Raw genomic sequence first — 18,535 nt, 5'->3', positions numbered from 1 at the left:
AGAGTTAGATCTCAAGTTGAAACAGTTTTTTTATACATACAAAATAGAAACGCATGCTACTGCTGCCTTATGCCAAGGTTAGTATTTTGTATCAGTGAAGCTGCAAGCCCAGCAGCACTTTTCTTAAAGGGGGGGAGGGGGCAAAGGCTTTAATCAAAGCCTGAAACCTCCCAAACTTGCCCACAGGAATTTTAACATGCACATAGTGCATACTGCATGCATTTCCCAACTGACAAGAGTCAGTTACTGGATCAGCACCCACTTGACTGTAAAATTTCCCCAAAATGTTTACAATGCAACTGAAAATTTGGGACCCATATGCTATTTCATTCTCCCTCTGAGTCTTGCCATCTTTAGCAATGCCCAGGAATCCTGTTTATTCAGCCTTCCAAAACGTGTCAGACTTGTATAGAATTTTTCCAGAGCTTAAATAACATATTCTTAACATCTTTTGTTGACAAGCACATAACTTCTGAGCAGAAATAGCAAATGACAAAGGAAATGGCATCACAAGTTGCAAAAGCTGTGCTACTTTCAGGATCCCAGCAAAGTAACTCTAATTCTAATTCTTCACCCCTGCCCCCAAATTAAAATATTTTCTTTACCAACTATTTGAAATTTAACTGAGAAGGTACATTATTAATTAGTAGTATGCTCCAGATCTGTACAAATGTACATGTACGAAAGCAACTTGAACAACGAGTCACTCAAACTCTGCAATTTGCAGAACATAAATGTGTTTTGTTTGTAACAACTATATGGAGGTCTACATGAAATGCATAATTAGCATAGTAACAACAAACGTTTACTCCATCACATCCCACCCCCATGTTTGTTGTCTGACTGTGCATAATGATTGGTCTCAAGAATAGACTGGAATTGGATTTTACACAGTTTGTCTTATACTGCAAATATCCTGAAGGGCTCAAAAGCAACAAGCTAGATACAGAAGTACAGTGACTGCAGGTTTCTCTCTGCTTCCCCTGAGTACATAATCAAGTCTCCCCTAATGGCAGTGATACAGTGTCAAAGAAATAAAACAGCTATTAGAAAACGAAAGGACCTTCGGCAGGATCATTCAGCCCAACCCTCACTGGTCCAAACAGCACACCATATCAAACTATTCCTATAATTAGAGTTCAATTTAAAACATAATCTCTGTGTTGCATTTTCTATTTATCTCCACATTTAATTATGTGTCCCTCTAATTAGAGCTCGGCATTAAGGTCTGGTGGCTCTCTAGATCATTTCCTCCCTTCTTCCCCTGCTTTCATGTGACTGGAGAACAGTAAGTTTAACACGTCATTGGTGCCACACTCGTGATTTTAAATCACAGCACAGGCTGTGGCTACCCCCTCTGCTGTACTGCCTTGCATCACCCAACACAATACTGAAGTTATTTTTATAAGGGCTGTTTAGGTGCTATTATGGATGATTAGAATAATTAGCCTTACCTTCTGCAGAGTGGATGTGAAGTTCATTGCTTCAATACGGGCAGAATTTCACCATATTTCACCTTACAAAGGCAAAATTTCACCTTGTGCGCCAAAGCTGCACTTCAACTTTAAAAGCTTCAGGGTCACAGAAGTCAGGGAGCAAGAACTACAGCTCCTTCTGACTGTTTGATACAATTTTAGCACTCATGCAAAAGAAGCAACCAGTTAAATAAGCAATGCAATGTATGAGTAAAGGACAGAACAAGAGCAAACTTAGCATGTTGCTCTGAGGAGGACCAAATACATGCCTGAAGTTTTTATTTAGTGATAAATGGGTATGTGGACAGCTATTCAGAATCAATTTTGTCTACATATAAATGCAGACAGACTAGAGAGCTCTTACTCTATTTAGGCTACGTCTACACTAACAAGAAATTCGGTGCCTCAGGAGAGAGCAGGAGATCAGAACAGTTGATGAGGAGAACCCTACATCTACTGTATGTGCACTCCAGGGGCTTTACTTTGGACTAGATATATTCAGCTGCTTCTCCCTCCCTAAGCATCCTCACTGTGAGTACTTGGAAAGTTTCCAAAGGATCTATGGCAGATGCAGACCATAACATCCCCTCTAGTGGCAGGAACATACAAACCCAGAGCAGAGTTAACAGGCTCGTTTCCTCCAAAATACATTCTGTTAGCAAGACCAGAACCAATCTTTCAGTCAGACCAAAGTCAAAAGTGGAATCGGCGATTCACTCCAAAACTGCTCTACAGCTTCAAACCAAAACACTAATGCAGAAGTTTCAAATACTTAGCTATTTTGCACAGAAGGCCCTGTCAACTCAATGAGAAGAAAAAACTGAAATATAAACTATGAGTTTTCTTACCAGAATCCCTTTTAATTCTTTCATTGCACTTTCAGAGGGCTTTGGTGTTTCTGGCTGTAAACAAACACAACACATGCATGTTAAAAAACATGTGAAATGGACCGTGACAGACTTTGTACTTGAAGACGGACATCGCACAAGGGTCTGCTGCACAGGCATGCAGTTGTATTATGTTCCTCTGCTCCCTCCTCTCATGGGCACAGGTCTAACATTCAATCTATTTTCTTATACAGATGAAGGGAAAAGCCTTAGCTCTTAACACTGTGAATCACAGCCTATACATAAAGAAAGAGTATGCTTTTGTGAAGATGGTAAGCAATAGCTCCTAGAAGCCAAATTCAGGTAATAGTGCTAAGTGCTGCATAAAGGAAGAAATACTACTAAATACAGTCTACTTCTTGATCACCCCTTTACCCAGTTCAGTTATTCTCTCTGTGCTTTTTGTTTCTCAGTAGCTATTTGTTTACAAGATGTTTGCTTTAAGTTCCTTTCTGTGTCAAAGAAACTGGACTTCTATTTACTTACTGTTGGCTTCACTTCTGTTTCTGTTCTTCAGATATATGTTGCTCTAATTCTGAGCAAAGCAAATGAGGTAAGTGAAGCAAATGTATTCTTTTGAATGAATTTTACAGAAAGCCTGATTTATTTTCAGTGTAAATTACTGTACTTCACTAATATTGCTCTGCTATTTATTCCAAACCTTTGTTTTAGGCCTGCTTGACTGGTTGACTGGTCTCAGATGAACTCCCTTTTTAATTCTGTCCATCATTTCTTCAACAGCTTGTCTCTTCAGATCCGTAACTTCTTCACCTGTTCCAAAAATCAAAGAGCATATCACATTCCAGATATGAACAACAGAGAAATAGTACAAAGAAAAAAAACATGTTAAACAGATGGCCTCCTAAACAGCTTGCTTGCCACATACAGCCAGTTACCATAATCATAAATTAGTTTTAATGATGAAACAGCATTTACATATACAACGTACTTAGTTATACTCCATGCAGTAGGTCTTCCTGCCTGTACGTGTCATGCATATTGCTCATGTACTACCCAAATGCATGGGTTTTCTCAGTTTTATTAAAAATGAAAATGATAAGCATAAATATACAGGCTTTTTTTTCTCCCCATAAGTGGGCTGTTCACAGGGTCCTTCTTACAGGACCACTGTCTGACTCTTAATTTTCCCCACCACAAAGAGGCACTTTACCTTACACTGCATACAACTATATGGTAGCAGAAACCAGCAACCTCATGTCTCGTTAACAGGAATTCTGGTTTCTGGATACAGCGCTATTAGTGATCTTTGCTATCAGCTAAACTGTCACAAGCTCTTCAAGGATAAAATGCCAATCTACACAAACTGAGGATCCAGCTGTGGACTTCGCAAACACCAAACCGCAGTGCTTGTAGAAGTTTGGACAGAAGCAGGGCCCAGATCCCGAAAAATGCAAAGCTCCTATAATTGGAACTTGGGAATTGCAAAAGCTCAGTGCTACAGGCTGAAGCACCAAGCACTGAATAATACGGCCCCAATTCCACTGTATCTCTTCACTGTGGCTCAGCAGAAATTTCTACAGCTTCATCAACACAGGCCAAGTTCATAATGCCCCATGGCGAGGCCTGTATGCAGCCCGTCACAAGACTACCAAACGCGTCTTATATTTCACATGGGTTTAAGAACCCGGCTGGAACAACACACCAATATTTCAGACTGAACTAAAACCACACATCTGAAGAACACTGCATCTAGTTAAAGGGCAAAACTTAAATACCATGAAAGGAAATGGTTGCTTCTTCAAGAGATTCAGTATCAGGACTGCAAAGTGTTCAGATGAAACGGGAAACTGTGTGATGAACCTAAACAATACCTGTTAACTTATCAGTGTTCTGGATAACATTAACAAAAGACACTTAACGTGCCATACCAAAAGGGAAAAAAAAGAGTACTTAAAGCAAATACATGGAGAAATATGGTTGACACTATTCAAAGCTGCAATGTTGTACCTTATATAACAGTAATTTTAAATAGACTTTCGCTCTCTCACTTGTCAGGGTACTATTGATGATTCATAGAAATGCAGTTTCTGTATTGTAAGCTGATTTAATGTCAGGCTTTAATTTCACAAACAGGCTGTTTCAAATATAAAAGCTTAATTGATGGTACGGGATAGAAACCACTCATTCTAAGTCCTTAACAAGGGTCAAAACAAGCCTCAAGTTGGATATAATAACTAGATCAAGAGAGAACTTTCCCCCTTTTTTTATTTTTATTTTAAGAACAGCTCAACTATTAAGAGAAGAAGCAGTTTATATGTGATTGAAGAAAGGTCAGAACTGTTAAAGTTTGCTAATAAATAATGAAAGAATGGGGTGTAGAGAACTTATAGTGAATTTCATAGTATTTCCCGCAATCACTGTTTGTAACAGTCTCAACAAAAAGGTGTAATCAAAACATCTAGGACACTTCAAGGTAAGGAAACCTGATAAATGAAGGCAACATAATTGAACTTTTACTGAAAGATAAGATTGACTCTTCATCAGAGATCTCGGTACAAGGTCACTTCTCTAATTATTTCACCCAGACCAACAACCTCACTTCTCTCAGACTGGTAACCAGGTCCCAAAGATCCCCCCAGGGACCTGCCCAAGTCACCCCATTCCTCAGTTCCTCACCTGAAAAATGGGAGGGGTAATACTTCCTTCCCCCACTTTCTGCCTGTTGGTCCCATCCAACAAACCAGCCATGCTTACATACCATTACAGTCTGCTAACAGCGTTTTTTTTAACAGTTATATCCTATACCTAGAATTTCAGTCAGGTTCCCTTCTGCAGCCCCCTTCTTTGTTTAAGTGGCAGCAAATAGGTTAAGCAATTCACTACAAACAAACTCCTGCTGTTTCAGAAGGAAGATAGGAACAGCGAGAAAAACCTTGGTTATTTAACTGGCAATGCTTGTCTAACTAGCTCTGACTCCTCAGGCACTCATGATCTGTACTTAAATCCTGTTCTCAACCTACTAATCTTCCAGCTTCCATTAACAACAATAAAATGCAATTTCAGCTGTTACTTTGCATGCAGAGTCACCTTAGTGCAAGATTCTGTTTTGTTTTAGGTTTTCAGTATTGTTAAAGGATTAGCATTACAGTCAACTCCCAGTGGTAATTTTGCAAGATATGAATTGAGGGATGAAAACTGAAGCATTTAACAAACTAGCTCTGCGGAGAGGCTCTGGACAGAAGAAATCAGAAACAAGAAGCCATTTGGAAATTGGAAGCTTCCCTGTATTATGCTGTATATAATCTGCTCTCCGCTTAATGCTTGTTGGGTTTGTTCTTTTGCCTCTTCCAGATAACCTGTGGAAGTGCAAAGCCCTGCACACACTGTAGCTGCAGCTACATGCTGTAGTGTCTCCAGTTTGCAGGCACAGGCTGAGCCTCTCAACCCTGCTATGGTGCAACTACTACAGGCAGTACCAAACTGCCAGGGTGGAACTCAACAAGCTGCACGGAGTCAGTGTAACAGCATGGGGCCTAAATTGAACCATCCTGTTCTCCCCATCCCTCTCATCCAGCACATCACCATACCCAGCTAAGTACTTCTCTCGTCAGGTCCTTCTGTGAGCCTCTAAGAAACTTGACCACCCTCTTCCCAAGGGAAAAAAAAAGAAAGATTACTTTTTCTGCCACATCAGTGAATGAAATCAGCTCAATGACATCTCTGATAAGCATTAGAGCCAGAAATAGGAAGATTAGAACTTTTCTTCAGTTACAGCAAGTGCTAGGTCTTCCCTAAAGGTTTTTGATCTGCAGCCTCAAAGACTGTTCATACTAAAATCTACTGGAAAAAGTAAATTGGATGCTGATCATCAGCTCAGTTGTAGAGGCATAGATGGCTATGAGGGCTACACAAATTTGCTTGGGATCTTGAGGAAGCTTGCAGTAGAACAGAATAGAATAGAGTATTTCTGTTGGAAAGGACCTACAACAATCATCTAGTCCAACTGCCTGACCACTTCAGGGCTGACCAAAAGTTAAAGCATGTTAAGGGCATTGTCCAAATGCCTCTTAAACACTGACAGGCTTGGGGCATCGACCACCTCTCTAGGAAGCCTGTTCCAGTGTTTGACCAACCTCTCGGTAAAGAAATGCTTCCTAATGTCCAGTCTAAACCTGTCCTGATGCAGCTTTGAACCATTCCCACGGGTCCTGTTGCTGGATACCAGGGAGAAGAGGTCAGCACCTCCCTCTCCACTTCCCCTCCTCAGGAAGCTGTAGAGAGCTATCAGGTCACCCCTCAGGCTCCCTTTCTCCAAACTAGACAAAACCGAAGTCCTTAGCTGCTCCTCATAGGAGTACCAAAGCTACAGTACCAAAGATACCACTTCCTATCTCAGAGCACATATACCTGAGCCGGAATCACATTTCTGGACTGCAAGGTAGATGAATACGCTGGGACATGGATAGCAACAGTTACTGTTGACAATTATAAGCATTTGCATCACTATCTGTACCCACAGTTCGTTTTCACCAGCTTTATCTGCAGTACCTAGTGAATAATCTGCAAGACTTGAGAAAGGATGAGCCATACCTGACTCCTGCTGAGGAGGTTTCTCCTTCTTGCTCACATTGGTGTTGGAGTGAGATCTCTTGCGAATCATTGACATGAGAGACCTTTGAGAAAATGAAACTGCAGATTGTCATTCTGTCCTGTATTACACACTGTTAGAATGAAGTTGAACATGACACACAAACAGCTTGCTTATACCTGATTATACAGCTACTTACAAAAGACTCATTTAACAGTTCTTGAATGCAGATGTATGTACTGAATTACCCCCCACAATTCCTCCCATCAAAATGCACCAGAGAAATTTATTTCTTTTTAACAGACATTAGGCACAAATCAAAACACTCCAGATTTGAATATTAAAAGACAGTGTCTCATTGTGACACATGACAAATTGAAGCTGCTCTGGCATAATAAAAGGAAAGAAGAGCTGTAGATATTGAAGTATTATTCTCCAGAGGACACTTAAATATGGTGATCAGTATCTCCTCACCAACTCCAAGTTTGTAATCTTCTTACAGTGTCAAATAATTATCCCTTCACTATAGTCAAAACGTAGAAGTCCAGACAAGGAAATGATTCATCTTAAAGCCCAAGTACAAGCTCCTATGCACATCTGATGTGTCAGTGGGGCCTATCACTCCCTACTGAACATTGCTCCTTACAGAGTAGAGCGACCCACCTGACATAAAGGGTCAAAACTCTGCTCCAGACAAGAGCAGCATCCAGTGCTTAGGCTCTGAAACAACCTCTATGCACATAAACATCACAGTGCATGAAGGAAATACTCTGATTTAGCTACCACAGGGCTTAAAAGGAACAGTGTTATCTATTCCAAATAGTAAAGGGCACAAACTTAAACAAACCAAACAAAAAAACCCCACAACACCCACACACAGTTAATTCATGCTACACATTAGTGAGAAAGAAGCGAGCAAGCCAAATAAGTTAACGGACGTAAAAGAAGCAGAAGACCAAACGCAGTTTTTCAGAACATGTTTAGTATAGATCTCTAAAAACAAAGCAAGATGCACAAAGGGATGAATTCTCCCTACTAATCATCTCTATTCACACATTTAACACAGCAGTGAACACAACTCCTGTATGTAGTATCTATTACAGAAGGCTAGAAAGTGTCATCAAAGTCCATTTATTTTTAAAACCAAGCAAACAACATGAAGATTAGCTGAGTTCCTAAAATTTACTAAGCACACTTTAGGGCTCAGTTAATTAATTTGGATCTAATGCCTGATACATAATATATTGGTCAGCCTCTTTCACAGTCCTTTGCAAAAATCAGGCTTAATTTTGATAATTTCACACAAAACTGCTTGATGATGGGGTGGTAATTTTCTGGTGTTGGTTTTTTTTTTTTTCTTTTTAACTTATGAAAGCAATTGTGGGAACTCAATGGAGTCTGCATTTTCGTCACCAGTACCCGACAGGAAGGGACACACTGTAATCCAACATATCCTTTAGTTCAAAGGGGTTTTCTTAGCAGTAGATTCAGACAAGCATTTCACAAGTCTGTAATTACAGCTATCAGGTGAATAGAAAAAAATAAATCTCCTAAATTTAGAGGAGACAGGTATCCCTCCTCCTCCAAAGTCACAATCTAGACAATTTGTTAGGCTTGGCAAGGCAGACACTGTTCAAAATTGGTCAGGGTGTTAGTCTGTTGGCAGGTGGGGCACAGAGTGCATCCTGCTGGTAAAGAGCCCAAGAGAGATGGAGAAAGCCTTTTTTTCTTTAAAGACACTCTTCCTGCTTGGATGCAAGCTTATGTAATGTATTCTGCTTCAGCAAAGCATTAATGCTGTGACCCTTGATTTAAGCACTTACCGTATAGGGTTAGGAGGAGGGGGAGGAGGAAGAGGAGGAGGGGGCGGCGGTGGAGGAGGTGGTGCAGGATTTTCAGACTGCTGTATTCGTTTTTGAAGTTCATCAACTGCACAAGAGCAATAAAACAAACTAGAGCGAGTTCTTGGTTTCTCACATCTGCTCTGAAAACCAACTCTGATGGTTTAAGCAAAACCAGCTACTAATTAACTAAAAACCAAACAACAAGACTAAAACACACAGCTGCTACGAAGTCCTATTTTTGACAACATTTTCTAGCAAGAACAATGTCCTAGATGCACAGGATTCTCATTAAACCAGTTTATCTCCAACCTAAGTTACTTTTGAAACTAAAATGACACTCTCCCTCCTACAGGATTCTTCATATAAAATGATAAAGTAGGGAAAAGTTTATCGCATTCCTGCAATGGTCTATTTGAGAATGAACTAACAAGAGATGAAAGAAATAGAACAATTTCAGCTTCCACACTTATCTCTGTCTTGCTGATGGTGTGGGTTTTCCCCATAAAAATGGTCAAAACCAAGCAGTGGGCAGAATGGATTCTTTCTCTCCTGTGTTTGTGTCAGATCTAAAATGTCGAAATTACTTTCCTGCACCTGAAATGTTGTCAAAGGCAATTAACTGGGGAAGGGTAGAAACAGAGGGAAAAAAAAGTCTTAAATGTCTTTAGGTTACAAAAATTCTTAGCAATTGTTCTGAACACAGTGCGAATTATGGCAGAAGTACAGAATATGATTTCCAAAGTAGATCTGGTTCTTTGTTCTCGTAATGATGGATTCAAATTAAAATTACAATCTTTAACATTTATTTTTAAATTTAAAAAGGAAAAAAAAAATAATCAACTGAGTGAGTTTAAATTCCAGGTACAATCTTTATGCTGATAAATTCCTTATGAAGGACAAATAAGCCTGGAAGGAAAGAATCTGCTCTGAAGGTTAGATTTTTTTCCAAGGCAGCTGAAGAGAACTCATGTGCTGCCTAGGCATATTTTTAAGGCTAGGTAATGGGAAACTCTAACACAAAGCAGTTCCAAGCAAGACTGCTAACAAGCTTAAAGATAATCCTGCTCTTAAGAACATGTTTCGGAAAAGCATGGCTATACGTGGAGTCTTAACTAAGGATAGGGACTTTGGCCTCCTCTGAGGGGGGCTCAGATGCTTCTCTGACCAGGTATCATACTTAAAACTAGCACCTGCTTAGACCCTGAGCTGAACAAGGACTGAAAGCAAAGGCACATGGAAATACTTAACCAACATTCTCTATAGCGAGGCCATACACACCAGTGGCCCTTTTTAAAGGCAATTTTAAATAAAGAGCATTCGGTCAGAAATTTCCTCATTCAATAGATAGGATGCAGACAAGCCAGGCACCATCCTGACAGCAATAACTGTATGAACACCTGCACTGCAACAAAATCCCTCCTAAATACTCTGTGAATCTTTTCTGCCCAAATTCTTTGGGCATTAGTTTAAATCTTTGAGACAGACACACACAGTAGCTAGCAAGACTGTTTCTTTCCTTTCAGTCACTTGACATGGAACAAAATATTTGACTACAAGTAAGAGATTTAGATGTGTAATTCTTATGGATATGAGCCATAAAAGCTCACCGGATTTGTTTGGCTAACTCCTTTTGTAGGGCTCTGAAGGCAGTACTTACCCTTCTAAATATCTGTTTAAAAAAAAAAAAAACAAAACACTCCCCCAGACCCTCTCACATCAGCAGAAATTGTTTTCTCACATGTCAATATGAAGGGCTAAATCATGTCTTTATTTTCACTGGTGTCTTCTATTGCAAGACTATTAAATGGTTAGGTAGCTTGATAATTATGGGATGTTTTTGTACAATTCATACAATGTAGTCTCCACAGTCTGATAAATCACTGTGCATCTTTGCAAAAAAAAAAAAAAAAAAGAAGAGCAGAGTTATCCCATTTTACTTATTTTTAAAACTCGGTAAGAATACATTTTGACTGAATATGAAGGATTGTGTCTTTCACATGGAAACCCACTCACATGTATCGATCCATCTCGGGGCAATCTAACAACATTATTTTTATACCTTATGGAAGTTTTACAAGGTTATTCTCTCACACACATTCTGGACACAACTGTTCTGTGGCTGTACTTTGTCTTGTGAAGCACAGGTCTGGATCTCAGCTACACAAAAGCTGTTGCTTCTGGGGTCTCAAACATAACATGTATAATTCGATTAGACATGCACCACTCGCATCCCCCCAGCTGCACATCTAAAATGAAAGTTATTACATGATTTTACCTGAATGCTTTAGGTCTCTAGCTTTTTCTTCTGAGTTCTGACACTTGAGCTCTAGTTCTTTTTTATCTTCTTCCAAAAGTTCTAGTTGCTGTTTAAGACGACTAATCTCCTTATGCAGTGCTTGATTCTCTAGCTGCTCTTCCAATTCTTTGATCTGCAGTTGGCAAACAGCATTCATTACAATAAAACGTATTTTCTGTCCTTTCTTTTGACAAATAATCCATTAGGCACAGTTATTCCCAAAACCATGATGTTATACTATAGGAGTGAACTACAAGTCCCAGAAAGAGGACAATTTTTGAATGAGAGCTGGACAGATTTTTCTGAAAGATGTCAGAATTTTCTGTTATGATCCTAACTTGTTTTATCTCTTCTTTAGAATACATCTTTAGCTCCAAAGTACTTAAAGCTATAAGATGTTCCCTTTTTTCTTTTTATAGAGTTTTTATCACATAATTAGAATTTAAATTCAGAACGTTTCTTCATCTGAAGCACAAGAACATTGACATTTTTGTTCTCTTACTGACTGCTTCCACTGACAGGCTGGTTATTTAAACCCCCTTGTCTCAACTCATGCAGATGCCAGTGGGTGAATTATGGAAGATCAAGTTTAGAGGCAGCATTGAGGTGCAGAGTGGCAATCACTTCCCAACTCCCTAAATATATACATTTTGCTCTAGACTTCAAGGAGCCAAAGATGCAGAGGTTTTCTATGAACCAGCAATTATTCTTCCAAAATACTCATTCAGAAGCATGTGAGATTACCTATAGTCTTAGTATGGCTGCATTGATGAAAATACAGGAACTGTCTACTTATTCCTAGCATTACTCTATTACCAGAGTTTTAAGAACAGGCCTCACAGCTAAGGGAAAACTCATTTTCAAGCTTTCATGTGAAGCAATGGTGTTTTCTCCTAGTTAGAGATTGACCTAGTCCAGTTTCAAGGAATGTATTTGTTTAGATCCTAGCACTTCAGATCCTATCACACCACTTTGCAGCATTCACCTAACATTTCCCTGCTCCAGTGTGTCTGGCTCTTCCTCATGCATTTCTTTAACAAGTGACCAGGCTACTAATGTGAACTGCCTACCTCTCACCTCCTGGTCTTCTTAGCTTATCCCCAAAAAACACCCTTTACAGTACTCAACGTCCAAAATATTCTCCTGTCATCTCTTCTTCACTTAATGGAACTTGACTTAATGCTTGTAATTGCACTTTACTGGCATCTGGAATAAAATACTTACCTAAACCAGAGCCTTCAGGCTGAAAAACCTTCAGGTTTTGTACTCATGTCTTACCAGTGACCCAGAAGAAGGAAATCACAATCTCGTCTGAAGTTTAGTTTTTAGATTGCAAACTCTTATGGGGGACAAGATTTCAAATAATTCTGAACATAACAAATACATGATACTCCTTAAAATCACGAGGCTTTCAGACTTCTGCACGAGATGAAAAGTAATCCTGTTTTACCTTTTGTTGGTGTTGAAGCCTCTCTTCTTCTAATGTGTGGGTTAGCTTAGCATTGTCATCCAAAGCCTTCAAAAGCTGTTGATCAGGAGCAGAATTTTGCAGAAGCAACTGACTTTGCCTTTTCATCTTGTTTTGTTCAATAAACATCTGCCAAAACAAAACCCACCCACAACAAAAACAATACTTAAGCACAGTCTAATGCTATCCTGGAAAAAATAGCACTTGGAAAGAAAATGAAGAAATTAACATCATGTTAATATGGTAGGGATAGTGAGGAAGAAGGTGAGAATGAAAAGGAAAGGAAGTTTGAGGTAAAAATTACAAGAGCTAAGCTCACACTGAAAAGAACCAGGTGTCTGCCAAGAGAATCACCCACTGCTACACCTCAATTACCCACATGTTAGTGGCACTCAATTTGAATGCATCTCTGAATTTTGTTTCCTGTAAATGGGAACAATCTGATCTCTATTCTGGGAGCTCTGGAGAGATTAAAAGAACTCTAGGTGGAGGAAAAAACGCCTAGGAATTCACAGGCTACCTCCTCAAACACGTCTGCAAACCTTAGCTTAAAGCCCATTTATTTGAGGGTTACCTGGATATGTGAATGATGGAGAGTCTTCAGGAAATGAATTTCAGTTCGTGTTTGTGTCATCAGTGTATGCACTTGCCCCAGGAAAAGGCATTTCAGGGCAATTTCAGCCTTTTAGCTGATCCTTGTGTTCTTTCCTCTTCCCCAGTTATATTTTTGATGTGGGGAAGGGATACGTTAGGGGATAAAAAAAATTAATCAAAAATTCTAGAGACTTGACACTGATAAAAATATCACACATTTCTCTAGGCTTCACCTAAGAAGTGCAGAGGATGTCAGCACATGCAGTTTCCATGAGAGGTATGTTCCTTCCAGACTGTTTAAGAATGAAGAAAAAAAAGATTGCTTCCTGCCAAAAAAAATTCCTAGTGAATTTATTCTGCATCTTGACATCTCTTTCAGGTAGAGTGTTCCCCCCCCAGGCAACAGGGGCTTCCACTCTTGACAAACTCAGCTGTGCCTATTCTTACAGCAGAAACAGGGATTGGGTCATGCTGAGGTTTCAGATGAGTATGCACAGGTCAGCAAAGCATGCCACTTATGGCAGGAGAACAGAGAACAGCCTGAGAATGCAGACACTCCCTCAGACTGTAAAAACACCATTGTATAGAACAGCAAAAGCAAAAAGATATTTTAAGAATAATTAGAAATACAAAAGTTCCATGAGATCTTTTCAGGTTCCCACACTATTTATTCACAAACCAAAATTACAGATACAACATATGGTTTCTTCCTGTCTGGTGCTACTGCAATGCTATGCTAATTTTTTAATTTTTTTTTTAATACAATTGGATTTTAAAGAAATATCAGCTGTTGCAGTTTCATGGCAAGCATTCCACCCAGTGCTTTGCACGGACACTTCAACTGAGTCTTCGAGCAAGGAACTCTCTCTCTAGCCGTACATACAGACCGAGAAGCCTGCTGACTGTGCTGAACTTTTAACTCACAACGCAGCCTGCTTGACCCTGCGTGCCAAGAAGAGTCAATTGATGCGGCCTTAAGCTAATAAAACCTACAATGAACACTTCACTGGGTAAAGCTGTGACATGGGGGTAGGCAAGAAAGGACTGGAAGTATTCGATGAAGAGGAAATGATGAATACAGGCTCTAGTACTATACTTCGTTATAAAACAAACAAAAACAAATTTATGACAATACACAGGCCACTGTGGCGTGGTGCAAATGTGTGCCGGACATCAGCTCCCTGTCCCAAAATTTTGCCAGTCAAACCAATTATGCTTGTGTTACCTTACACTAGTAGGGTTGTGGCAAAAACAATTCAAAGGCAAGAGAAGTTCAGAATCAAAGCTACCCACCCCAACCCATAAAGATTTGCCTTTGTACTGCAAATCATCTACTTGTTTAACATTTTATCTTCTTAAAAGAAACAGCATCTTTGAAACATCATACTTTAGAAAGGCCTCTAAATCACTGCTAAAGAACTCAATACTGTCTTAAAGCCTCCTGCTTTCCTGTTAAGTCAGTCAAAAGTTATTTAACCCTGACAGAAATAACATCTCCCTCAAAGCCACCTTTGGCAAACATCGCAGTTTACCTACTGTGAACCTTCAAAGCAAAGTGAGAACTTGGGTTTCATTTTTTTGGAATCTGAAAAATAGTTTGAGGTGATAATTCCAGATTTTTGCTCCCTGAGTTTTTGCCACTAAAACCAACAGAACCGAATTATTCCATCCTGAGTGAGCAGAAAGCTGCTGAAACAAGAAGAAATCAAGTAGAGCAACCTGATTTCTTCAACTTGAGCAGATACTTCACCAAATGTAGAAAATTCATATTCACTTTGTTTCATGCTCTTCTGCAACAAAATGAAAAAAAATCCTTTTGAAGACTTGGGTGAAAACCTTTTCATTCAGAAGTTTCCACATGAAGCCCTGCATTTTCAATTAGCTTTATAAATTGCTTTCATGATATTGCAAATATGTTCCTGCTTACAATATACGTGGAAGTGTCTTCTGCACCACAAAAAAAATCTTGTTGCTTATAACAATGCTGTAATTAGACACATGGGAATCAATTTCTCATGCGGAGTCCCATCCATTTCAGAAGTTACTCACACATGTCCTTGAAGTACTAGCATATTCCAAATGGAAGGGACAAAACTAGACAAGACGGTAGTGGTAGATAAAGCAGAAAGCAAGCTGGTGATAAACTGATTGCAAGTTTTTGAGAGGTTGCTCTGTGTGTTTGACACGGTACAAAAAAGACCCTTCAAAATTAATTCTAATTTAAAATTTAAAAAACAATTCCTGCTTCAGCAGGGCAGAAACCTGGCTGCCTGCACAACCCTGAATATTAATTAAAGTGACTGCTGAAAGGGCAAAACAGCTACTAACAGGATTATTTGGACTAGGTGGAATTTAACCCATTGATGGATTAGTTCCGACTTTACCACCTGCTAGACAATTATCTGCAGAGTATCCCAATCAATGCTAGAAACGTAAGGCAATGCTGTAGGAATCTACTGAAACCAAAGGCAGATCACAAAGGACAACAGTTTGCTTACATATACCATTTTCATTTAGAAAATCTCCAAGTGTTGTGCAAACCAGCTACGTCTATTTTCCTCTTGAGTTTACAGACAGAAGCTCCAAAGTGCAGGAAATCTGGGACTCGGCCACTTTCCATCAGCAGAGTTTGCACAAGAACTGGGGACGGGGAAAGAGAAGGGGGCGAAATCCTGAAAATAACAGAAGTTTTTCCCTTGACCTTAATGGGGCCACACCTCATTCTCAGACCCTTGCTCTAACCATTACCATACAGAGCATTCACTGCAGCTGTTTTTTGTTTACACCAGAGCTGAAAAAGGAATTCTTCCTCATTAAAAAACTTAGAAAGCAACTCTGTTAGTGTCAAGTCCCTGGGAACTTCGATCGTCGTTCAAGTAGCGTTCAGGGTATAACTGGATGCTTTCCAACTAACTTCTCTCCCAGGAGCAAAATGAGGCCAAAGGAAATGCTTTGATGTCCGTATCTTGCTACATTTCCATCTACACATCATTTGGGTACTCACTCTGTAGAATAACTTTTTTGTCTTAGCTACAGCTTGAAGGGGGAAGAATGTCTCAACACAGTAGCACTCTTATAATGAGGTAATCATTGGCTGCATAAAGTAAAATAAAAATCAGTGGCAAATGCTGCCCACTATGAATAGAATAAGAAACGGTATGTAGCAAGGCAGAGTCAAACTTCGGAAGTCTCAAACAGAAAAGAGACGATCAATCAACTGAGCAGTTGGTCCTGATTTCAATCCTTGGCAGCACTGGTCCATCCCCTCCACATCCTAGTGAGAAATCTTTATGGAGTGGTAACTCACTCATTTATATTTGTCTTAGTTTACAGGAGCTGATATCTATTGCATTATGTGTACCCTGAGGCATTATAGTCTTGTGTTCAGACCTGAAATAAGTCTCAACAGAGGTAGGGTCAAGGTACTTTTATCTCCCCAAAAGAACAGGCTGTTTGAAGGATTTTATGTGATGGGGGGGACAGAGTGATCTTGTCCGATTATGGCTTGAAAGGGCACTAAGTGGCTTCAAATTCAGGAGGTACTCAGTTTAAAATATAAATCCAGGTGTGGATTTTAGTTCAATGACTAATCAGGAAAATTATATATATAAACTCTAACTTCTAACTGTTTACCTGTACTGTACTATATTTTATTTATATTAACTTAACTGTACTGTATTATTACTGTACACCTGGGCTTCTGAGCTTCACTGCATATAAATATTACAGCAGGAAACAATGGCTAGTGGTTTTTTTTTGATACAAGAGTTGAGAAACAGATGTATCTTATTAAAACACATTAAGAAACACACCCATAGTTTGGACATTGAACTAGAAATGCTCTCTCTACACTCAGGCTCAAAGCTGCACATCAATGGTATCAGCCTCGTATGAGTTACAAATCCCTTGCAGTTTAGTGGGTTCATAGGTGTCTGAAGCGCTACTCAGGAAAAAAAGCTACAACAAATAAATGGGTTCTGCAGTTAGGACACAATCCAGAAAACTTACTTCAGCACAACCTGAATTCTAAGTGCATGTGGCATTACTCTTGATCTAAAAATTTTTTATCTGGTGCTTATATTCTTCCCCGCCTGGGAACTGCTTCTATGGAAAGTAACTGTCATGTGATGTTAGACAGAAAGAGAAGACTACCCAAACGGCTAGTATCAAGGGTATGGAGGGCATAGGACAAGACTCTAACAAAGAAAAAAAAACCAACCCCCAAGTGAAGTATGGAAAACCAGAGCAATGCATTTCTGACAATGTGCTATGACCTTCATAGACTTCCTCCTTCAGAGAAGCCAAAGATTCAAAGACTAACCCTAGCTGGATTTTCAAACTTCCACAGAAAACTGAGCAACATGATCATGAAAAAGGACATATGCACAGTAATGGACAGCCAACACTCACTCCTCTCTCTCTAGGTGATTCATAGTATTTTATGGTTAATAGTTTTTGTTAAGACCTGCATCAATTTTAGACTAATAAAGATATAATAGTTGCTTTAGTTATTTTGCTAACTGCCAGACAACTTCTAAAGGGACTATTTCTAAAGAGCTACAGGACGTAGCATTCAGAAGTTCTGTGGCTCAAAAGAAGAGGTCTAGTTTACTCAGAATGGGGGAACTGGAGTAGATGAGTTAACCCTACTTCTTGTCCATCATTTGCTTCTCACCACAGAGGTGTTTGGACCATGTGTTTTGAGTGTGAGAAAACTGAATCCCCATCAGCATTGTGCCTTCCTTAAAAACACAGTATTATTTATTTTACCAGCCTGTCCTGTACAATAGGGTTTTTCAAACTATGGCACTCATTCTTCACTTATGAGGCATAACTGCCCAAGGCCCACAATAAAGGGAAAAAAAAAATATATCTATTTTTACTTATTTCTTCATTTCCTGCAGTTAACTGTTTTCTTGGTAGAAATATAGTGATACATTCTCTAACGCTCACAGCCTTACAGCATTTAGACACCATCTAATATATTCAGCAATAGATCATATACCACATGAAAAAGGAGGAAACCTCTTTACTTTTTTTCCCCAATAGATTAATTGCCTGAACAAAAAAGAGAAAGGAAAAAAAAGAGAGAGAGACCAAAGGGATAGTTTCCCAGAGCATACCTCTGTTACTGTTTCAGAAGCCTGTTCTTGGGAAAAAGCTTGATGAAACATATTAGTGTTACATCATGCTTCAAAAGTGGTAACATTCAAGCTCAGGAGAATTCAGGTACTAACCGCTTATCATGTCTCTTTAATTATTATGTCCAGTTCAGTCAGCTGGACTGCAAATTAATTATCTGCAGATACCAGTTGCTGTTGAACTATCCTTGGTAATGCACAGAGTGTGGTACTTGCAAGCACTGAGTTGCTCCATGAGTGCTGGTTTTGCAGTATCCACTCACAGATGTAGAATGTTTATG

General features: G+C 39.4%; 1 protein-coding gene across 1 annotated transcript in view; it reads right to left on the bottom strand.

Annotated features, from left to right (window-relative positions):
• The window catches only part of KIAA1598 (KIAA1598 ortholog), a 55,853-nt gene that overhangs the window by 10,818 nt on the left and 26,500 nt on the right, over window positions 1–18,535 (bottom strand). Inside the window, exons 8-13 of the mRNA XM_010564708.1 lie at window positions 12,502–12,648; window positions 11,031–11,184; window positions 8,735–8,840; window positions 6,914–6,996; window positions 3,024–3,133; window positions 2,324–2,377 (exon numbers count right to left, since the gene is read on the bottom strand). Coding sequence (XP_010563010.1) covers window positions 2,324–2,377; window positions 3,024–3,133; window positions 6,914–6,996; window positions 8,735–8,840; window positions 11,031–11,184; window positions 12,502–12,648 — 654 coding nt within the window. The remainder of the gene's footprint in view (window positions 1–2,323; window positions 2,378–3,023; window positions 3,134–6,913; window positions 6,997–8,734; window positions 8,841–11,030; window positions 11,185–12,501; window positions 12,649–18,535) is intronic.

Source organism: Haliaeetus leucocephalus, unplaced genomic scaffold (assembly GCF_000737465.1).
Source record: "Haliaeetus leucocephalus isolate CR32 unplaced genomic scaffold, Haliaeetus_leucocephalus-4.0 Scaffold184, whole genome shotgun sequence".
NCBI classification, from domain to species: domain Eukaryota; kingdom Metazoa; phylum Chordata; class Aves; order Accipitriformes; family Accipitridae; genus Haliaeetus; species Haliaeetus leucocephalus.
The sequence above is the reverse complement of the archived record's forward strand: the minus strand, read 5'-3'. Positions and strand labels throughout refer to the sequence as shown.